Below are 9,165 nucleotides of genomic sequence, written 5' to 3'. Positions count from 1 at the left end.
TCATTTTCCAGCCAAAGACTAAATCATCTCTTTCAAATCAGTCCGACCTCTGATGAATTTCCTCCACCTTGTTTTCCATGGACGATAAAACAAGGACACGTTTATATGGAACGATCTTCCAGTGGGGAAACGTCCGTATTTCAATTCCCCTCCCTCTCTAACTTATTTTGGAAATTCATTAGCCTGCATGTGGAAGCAAGGACCCATTTGGTTTGTAAACTCTAATGGGAATGGAAAATTGAAAACTCAGATTTAATTGTATTACAAGTTCCCTTATTTCCATGGGAATTACTATGTCTCCAATATCCCTGTGCTATTAGTTGTAAGTCAAAGGGCATTCGCAATTAGTCTAGAAAAGAAGGGTATTACGAAAGTGCACATTCTCTTTGTACATTCTGACCTTAATATCCTTAATATTGTGCCCTTCCCTTTTTACCGCCCACTATCTCTTAAATAAATTAAGTTGGCATATAAATGACCTGGAATGATGTCTGTTTAAAAAAAAAAGAAAAAGGAAAGCTAGTAGTATTGGCATGTTATACGCTGAAATTCACTGAGGGAAAGCAGATTGCAGGGACGAACACACTGGGAATCATCAAACGAGTGCAGCGCTCATACGGTTGCCAAGTATCTGTAACTCCTGATTAAGTCATAGTTATGTTGCCCAACAGCTACAACATAATGCATGACATTTTTTGAGCAGTTTATTTCAATGCCTAACCATATTTTTGCCATCATATGTGATATTGACTTTTTTTCTGTTCCAAAATCAAGTGATCTAGACAGCACAGAAGCGCTCTTGAAGTGAACCTGGGATGCTCTAGTGCTCTATAGGGTTTGGATCAGAGCTCATGTGTTCAGAATTACATTACAAGAGCAGCGTATATTTAGTGTGACCCATTCGAGAGGTCTGTTGAGAAGGAAATGATGTCATCAATATTTTAAACTGGGGTGTTCCAGAGTAACGCTCAGTAATTCAACTGGAACTTCAATTTATGGCATCAAATATTCAGATGGCCTCTCGCACCTGATGATTTTCTGCCCTCTGTGAGGTCATTAGCTCAGCGAGTGCTGGAAATAATGAGATGCGGAGGTCGAGGAGTCATTGCCTTTAGTTTCATTTCCTGAGAGTTTGAGTTAAATGATAAAACTCTGATAGAGACTTCCAATTAGTGATCCTTTAGATGTTATTTTTCTTTTAAAAAGTCTTGTTTTCAGTAGGAAACGTATAACAATATTATTTTGCATTGCTATTTAGGGTATTTCAAATGTTCTGGCTTATTGTTTATAATCAAATTTGTTAATATTAGTTAATACATTAGTTAACAAACTATGCATTTTTGGTTACACTGTAATTTAAGGTGTTCGTGTTACAGTGTACATTCATTTAAGTACCGTGTAATGATAATTGAGTATGTGTACTTATTTGTACTTAAATAGCATGTACAGGTTTCTAAATGTTTAAATTAGCACTAACTAATGCATATACACATTGTTCATTGATAGTTCATGTTAACTAATCAAACCTTATTGTAAAGCGTTACCACATGATTTGGGTGGATCCACAGGTAAAAACATCCTGATCATTACAGTATTATAATAATAACATTGATTTGACCCAAACATGTTCTTGATATTTTGTGAGATTCATCCTGGCAGCTTTAAAGTCAGTGTCAAAAATATTCACATACGGTAAATATCAGCTACGGAATGAATTGTGAGAGCAGCTTCTGAGGTTTGGGCTCAAGGAGAGATCATTGTTCATATGAAGCAGCAGATCATAATGGCGATCGATTACAAAAGCTGGAAGTGTTTCGAGTGTTTGTGGTTCTAACTGAAAATTAGTCATCTGAAATGTTAGTTTAGGTTTCTGAATTATTGCGTGCTGAGTTTACCAATAATCAATGAGAAACATTTTCAACCTAATGAAGTGTATTCTACAGCAACAATCATAGGGTACAGTAAAGTAGCTAGTTATGTGTATTATCGAAGACGGTGCATATATGACTATGAATGGGAGATATATGGTGGAGTTTGGCAAGCGTTTTTTCAGGATTATGAGGTATTTGAGATATGGCCTCCGAGTGAACAGACTTTCCTTGAAAGACACTTAAATTATATAGCATATACTGTGTAAACTTGGTGAAATGTTTCCACAATGAATCATGCATATGCAAAAATGTTTTAGAATTACAGCTAAGTTTATGTGCATAAAAACATCAGTTGGTGTTCATGCACATAAATCAAATACAAACTAAATTTGCAGTTTGTCAGATTTTTCCCCCTCCCATATATAATTTATATGTTAGCAGGATTGTGAGCTGGTAAATTGTGTGCAATAAGAGAGAAACGCTGGGCGCTGCAAAATAATATTGAATATAAATATGGTGAACACTTAATGTGCTGTTCTCTCTGACTGCATAATAAAGTGTGATGCATGGTCTAATCTGCAGCCAAATCGCTCGATTGGTGAATTTATTTCTAATGAATCAATCGGTGAATCAGTCTGGTGACTCACCTCTTCACTGGTTTGAATCAGATGACTCTCTCACTCATTCACCAAACCTGAGGTTGATCATATTTAATAATCCCATCAAGCATTTTCATTCAAACTGCTCATTAAACCATAAACACTTATTTTTAAGTATTCCTTAGGCCGTGTGTCCACCAAAGCGTTTTTAGGCAGCTGAAAACGCTAGACGCTCTGCTGAAAACGCCTAGCTGTGAGCGCTTGAGAGCGTTTTGGAAGCGCAGCGGTTTTTCCGTTGAGACGTTTCGTTGCTATGATACAGAATATCCGCAGCACAGTTTACTTGTAACTGATTTCGCAGGTAATTTGTTTCATACTAAAAAAATATTTTTCATCCATTTTGTTCGGTTTGCTCTGCTGGTTGATGTCGTTGTACAGAAAGAATGTTGTGACAGTTGGTCGGTGAGGTATTAGTCCCGCCCCTCCTCCACTGTGATTGGACGGTTGGTGAAAAGTGACAGTGATGAGCGCTGCATTTTATCCAAAAGTTGAACATTTTTCAACTCTCGGCGACCAGTAAAAACGCCGGGCGCTCAGCGCTTCAGCGTGTAAAAAACGCCGAACGTTAAATACACGCTCAGCGCCTCGGTGCGCTCATGGCGTTTAAAAAACGCGGCGCTCCCATTGAAAACAATTGAAAACGTACGCCAGGCGCGAGTAAAAACGCTTTGGTGGACACACGGCCATAAAACCTTGTTTGATTTCTCTTCCTTGAAACACTAAATTTGATCACATCAGCATTTTCATCAAAATCTGGTTTGATCCGCAGAATGAATGCTCGAGTAATGATGTGTGTTTAAATTATTGTTCTATTATTAAAGGATAATTCCGGTATTTAGCACTTTGAGTCTATTTTCTAGTTTGTTTTGGATGAACTAGAGTGGTGGACACAGAAATGTTGACGATGAGTCCTGTCTCGACTTTTTGACTCTTTTAGAATCGCCTCTGAGCGCTTCAGAGTGGCTGTCTATGGGCATGCACAAACATGTCCTTAAAACAACCCTTAACGTTCGTTTTCAAAACTGTGCAACTCCCCAAGTGGTTAGTGGTGTTCAAATATATAAAAACAAATATATCGGCGCAATGTATGATTTCAATCCGTGTTATTTGCTATAGTGGAACTATTTTTTCCGATACCTCACAACCGCGTATAAACTCCCGCTCGATATTTGAGTCTGAAGCGTTAGCACACTCCCGGCCACTTGATGGCGACAACCACTTTGCCGCAGTTGCTCAGCTCACGCTAGCCTTCTGAGAGACGGAGAACCGAGCGAAAAGACTACAACCAAATGTAAACAGACCCCTTTCCGTTTCCGGTAGCGCAGTAATATCAACGAGCACTGAGTCCTCCAACAGACATCATGCGATTTTACAAAATGCCAAATAAAAACACGACAGAAACTGTATTTCGCTACGCTACTTGTTTTTAATCATCAACGAACACAACTAACCACTCGGTGAGTTGCAGAGTTTAGAAAACGAACGTTTAGGGTAGTTTTAAGGACATGTTTGAGCATGCCCGTAGACAGCCACTCTGAAGCGCTCAGAGACGATTCTAAAATGGTCAAAAAGTCGAGACAGGACCCATCGTCAACATTTCTGTGTCCACCACTCTAGTTCATCCAAAACAAACTAGAAAATAGACTCAAAGTGTTAAATACCAGAATTATCCTTTAACTTCAAGGTTATGTGAGTGTTACCAGCTGCTGAATTATGATCAAATTATCTAACTGATGATTTGCTGAATGCATGTGATGAAAGAACACAAAATGACAACCAATGTTTGTTTTTTTTCATATAAAATGTTTATTTGCACCCTTTCATCACTTGTCCGTATATAAGAGAGAGTAACAAAATCCAAATATGCAATCCATTTAGTACTTTTTTCTTTAAAAAAAAAAAACGAAACAAACAAACTGTAAGGCATGTCTGCTTGCACGACACAAACGTCGCATTAAAACTTCGGCTTTAGTAGCTCAAAGCAGCGTGCTTATAGGAACAACGTTCATTTTCAGACCACAATCTTCTCAAACATGTATTTGACATGGCTTGTACTTGTTTACATGTAAACGTATTCGTTTTTCTTTTTTCACTCATATAAAGATCTAAATGTGGAACTTAATTTCAAAGTGCAATGTGGAAAGAAACTAAAAATAAAGAACTAGAAACAGGTTCACTTCTTCTGAGTGCGTGGATCTGGATTGTGTCCTTCAGTTCATCAAACACATAAAAAAAAAGAAAAACCTTTTGACGAATAAGTCTTCGCATCCTCCAAGACCCAAAAAAATAGATTTTACCTTTTGAATTGATATCATCGTAGCACAAAAGAGGAAAGCCAAATACATTCAGACCACAAGTAGAAACACGCAAGCGGTTAGGAAAAGTGTTACATGACATGCTCGTTTCAACAACACCGTGTCCAGATTCTGACAGAGCGGCCAAGAATGGAGGGCAATGGAAGAGAAAACGTTGGAAAAAACATGCCTCTTTTGTGATCAATATTGCGACCAGTCCCTTTGGGACCCTCGACCAATTTTAAGGAATCTTCACATTTGTCTTCCTTGAAATAAAGTTGGCATGACAATCATCTGATGAGCTTTTAATTGCACCGGTAACAATTTACTTAATGTGCCCCATTATGATTTTTCAAAAATCCCCTTTCATGTAATGTGTAATACCGCTGTGTGTGAAGGTAACAGGTCTGAAAAGTTGTATAGATCAAAGTGCCCGACACAAAGTTATTGTCTCCTAAAAGAAAGAATAGATTCTGAACTGCTGAAACGAGTCGTCAGTAATTCCAGTCTCACTTGCTGTCACATGCCTATGGAACAATGTAACAAATTCGCATAATGCCCGCCTACAGTCTTCATTGGCTGTCTGTGAACAACGTCTACTTTGCCCCGCCCTCAAACACTGAGACTGGAAGAGTTTGGTACGTGATTTCAACATTGTTGTGTTTCAGCGCTGCAAATCCACTTTGCAAAAGGATAATGACTCGTGCTGGAATTGATACGGGAAAACCGATGCTATTGTTCGTATTTCAAGGGCTGAGGAAGATCCGGATCTGAAGTTCAGATATGCTAATGGCTGTTTGGTCGATTGGTCGACCAATCAGAGCACAGAAGCTCGCGGAAAGGAGGGGTTTAGAGAGACTGAATCTTCAAATGAATGTGATGTGCAATCTACACTCTGGTTGTTTTAACCCAGCTTTGGGTCAAATATGGACAAACCCAAATGTTGGGTTAAAAATGTAATTTAAAAATTTAACCCAATGGTTACGTTTGTCCATATTTGACCCAAAGTTTGGTTGAAACAACCCAGCATTTTTAGAGTGTATATTATGAGAAAAATAAAGTGTTTTTTGACCTTGGATGCATGCAAACCTACTGAAGGAGACCTTTAAAATAGCATAATAGGGGCACTTTAAAGCATTTATGTGTAATGCATTATAAAGGTATTCATAATGTGCTTTATAATGCATTAAATATTTTCATAAATAATTGTAACCAAAGTTAAAAAGCATTACAATATTTGCAGATTCCTTGTTACATCTGAAATTGGTGTTTTAATGCAACAATGTAACAATGAATACATTAGTGTCATAATGTTTTATAAATATACATGTATGGGTCTGTATTCCCTTTGCTTTTTTTATTACCATAAACTATTCAAGAGAAAACGACTGAATTTACTTCTGTAATGTTCATAATCAATGAAAAAAACAAAAAACAACAACATGATTTTAAAGTGGGTTTTTTTCCATCTAGGGACATGTTTTAAAAAGTGAACAGGGTTCAAAATCTGACTTCATGTTGACTTTAAGACACAGCGGCGTGTTCGACCTTTTCTCTCTTGGCTCACTGAATTTCTCATTTCCAAAACCCACGAGGTGCTTTCTGAGCCTTTCTGGGAAGACAAAAGTACCCAGGCATGAGCAAAAAGCACATTGTCTTCTGCTACCTGTCCTGCTTTCAAAACCAGACGCACTAAAGCATCGCTGGACTCTCTCTCTCTCTCTTCCACATTTCATTTTCAAAGCTATTTGTGTGTCTATATTCCTCCCATCCTCACTGATGCTTCCATTCAACCTTCACACATCTCTGAGAAGAGGACATTAGAGCGATCTTTTAGCATCTTTGCATTTCATTGATGAAAAGAGTGTTTTAGCAGGCGGCTTTGAACATACTGTAACGCACAGCTTTACGGCTCTGGATGAATGCATGGCGTCCTTCCATAAACCATGAGCTGTCATTAAAAGATACATTAACACATGCCAGCATTCATATCGGGAGGTCTGAGCCAATAAACCGGCAAATCTGTCAGTTTGTTCAATGTGTACATCGGATTTGAATTGCGCTGGATACATTCATAGCTACAAATACAAGTGAAATCAGAAAGTGTCCTTGTCACATTCATAGCGCCTCATTGGGCCTCATTCGTGAAATAGATTTCAGTGTAAATCATTCATAAAAAAAAAAAACTCTTATGCAATTTCATTCAATTCAATGCAAATTTTGAGAGTTCACGTTTATTTAAAAAAAAAAAAGCATATGTTCAAAGAAAGTTTGTGCATGTTGCAATAGACGTTTTTACGTATTTTGGAATAATCACACGCACAATTCATTTTAGTTTCATGAATGAGGCCCATTGATTCACAACAAAAATAATTTCGTAATCGTCTATGCATAAAACGTGAAACGCTGATATGGTGAGCTACATAAAAACAGAAAGCTGTTGATAAGTAAATGAGGGTTGTGCATACATAATTGATTAAAATGACAGGTATATAAATGAGCGTAAGGAACAGGACTCAGTCGCGTTTAACACTGGTTTCCGGTGTTTCCCAAGACTTTTCCATTAGAAACTTTCCCAAATCGAAATGACATACGGGGCAACGGAAACTGTTTCATTCAGTAATAAATTTCAGACTTATCAGGTACATCTGAATTCAGATTGAAAAGAAAATATTTGTAAAATGAATGAATGTGTTTGCATTGGAAAGGGCAAAAAAAAAAAAAAATCATTCTTTGCAAGAGCTATTTTGTTAGATATGAGCTTTTGAATAAAAGTTGCTAACTGGAAAAAGCCAAAATATATAATTATATTAGAAATATAAATAAATCTTTCTCTGTAAGAAAACATTTTATAACTAAACCTTTATTATATATTAAGATATGGATACTTTCTTTTGATTTAAGCAGGAGCAGCCCTCGGGGAAACTCGACCAGACTCTTTTAACGCTCACCTAATATCTTACAAAATAATTTCAAATCGCCACCTTAGCAAATAACATAAAAAAAAAATCACTTCAACAAAAGAAAAAGAGTCAAAGCATTAAAATTGCGTGAAAATCACAGTTAAAAACATTTACTCATGATGACCTCCCCATGCATTCTCACAGTGGTACATAAACAAGTTGATTTATATAGAATTGTTTTGTTGTTGTTACTTTTTTCTTTATAATGCCTTTTTTTTTTTTTTTTTTTTTTTGTCATTCAGTGATTTCGGGAGGGGCGAAAAAACACCAGAGCGTATTTTGTCGCCTCATTTTATGCTGTATAAAAGGAAAACAAAAATATATATTTTTAATTTTCCCATTCTTTTCCGAAAGAGCATTGTGGAAAGCGGTCCCATTTGCACGGCAACCACTTTTCATCCGAAAAGAAACTTCATTTAGAAACGAGAGCAGTTGGCCAAAAGAGAAGCTGCTTCTGATTGCACCAAGCATTCTTTGGAAAAAAAAGCAGGATGCAAAGATTTGCGCTCGCTCTTCCTTTCACACACTCACTTGCTCTCCTTGAGTTTAGCTAGCTAGCTTGCTCTCCTTTTTTTTCATGGGCTTTTTTTTTTATATTTTTTTGTAAAAGGTCCAGTCCAGTTCCGGAAAGGCTACCAGCGTGAGCGACGCTGTGTCTTAAGAGTGCGTGTGGCTGAGTGCCTCCTCCTGCCATTATCTCCAGCACAGGACCAGTGCTGTGAGGCCCAGGACACACACTAGTAACTGCAGCGAAGGCTTCTGCCGATGGGCTGCGCCTGCCGTTGGTTGCGGGTCGCTTCTGTCTGCTTCCAATATCGGGGGCTCCGTGTGGATCACTTCAGGTTCTGTCGTGAAGCCACTTCCGCTGCCCGAGCCGCTCTCCTCGTCACCTGACGCAAACAAACATGAGTAAATGTAAATGTCTGGAGAAATGCACAGGAATAACATGGTTGGAACAGCGCAGGTTCGGAACAATTCAAAATTGGAGAATAAAAATGTATGGAAAGTCAACTACTGATGTCGTAAACGCACTGGGACATTTTTTCAACTTTGTTGTGCACTTGGGATTATTGATATGAAATATTTCTTTTTTGTTTTCAAAAGTTCAATTACTATACATATTATATATTACATTTTGTTTGTATTATACATATATTACTGTTAATGTGTGTTTATAAAAGGGCTTAATGACTGCATTTTCATTGGTTTACTATTTCTACAGTATATCATCCATTGAATTTGTTTTTTTACATTTGCTTATTATTTCTATATTATCAATTGCATTATTTTTTAAATAAATGTTTTCTCTATCTTGCATATTCCTTCATATTTTAGCTCTTTATTTTACAATTTACATATTTTTTCTTCAAAAGTTTTA

The 9,165-nt window shown here is 37.3% G+C and overlaps 1 protein-coding gene across 3 annotated transcripts in view; it reads right to left on the bottom strand.

The window, feature by feature from the left end:
• Positions 1-7,870: 7,870 nt before the first annotated feature.
• gpc6a (glypican 6a) overlaps positions 7,871-9,165 on the bottom strand; it is a 210,728-nt gene continuing 209,433 nt past the window's right edge. For all 3 annotated transcript variants that reach the window (XM_056258661.1, XM_056258662.1, XM_056258663.1), the window contains one exon: positions 7,871-8,677. In XM_056258661.1, coding sequence (XP_056114636.1) covers positions 8,481-8,677 — 197 coding nt within the window. In that variant the 3' untranslated portion in view covers positions 7,871-8,480. The remainder of the gene's footprint in view (positions 8,678-9,165) is intronic.

Source organism: Rhinichthys klamathensis, unplaced genomic scaffold (genome assembly GCF_029890125.1).
Source record: "Rhinichthys klamathensis goyatoka isolate OS25496 unplaced genomic scaffold, OSU_Roscu_1.1 h1tg000157l_1, whole genome shotgun sequence".
In the NCBI taxonomy this organism is placed as follows: domain Eukaryota; kingdom Metazoa; phylum Chordata; class Actinopteri; order Cypriniformes; family Leuciscidae; genus Rhinichthys; species Rhinichthys klamathensis.
Note: the sequence above shows the minus strand (reverse complement) of the source record. Positions and strands in the feature narration are given on the sequence as shown.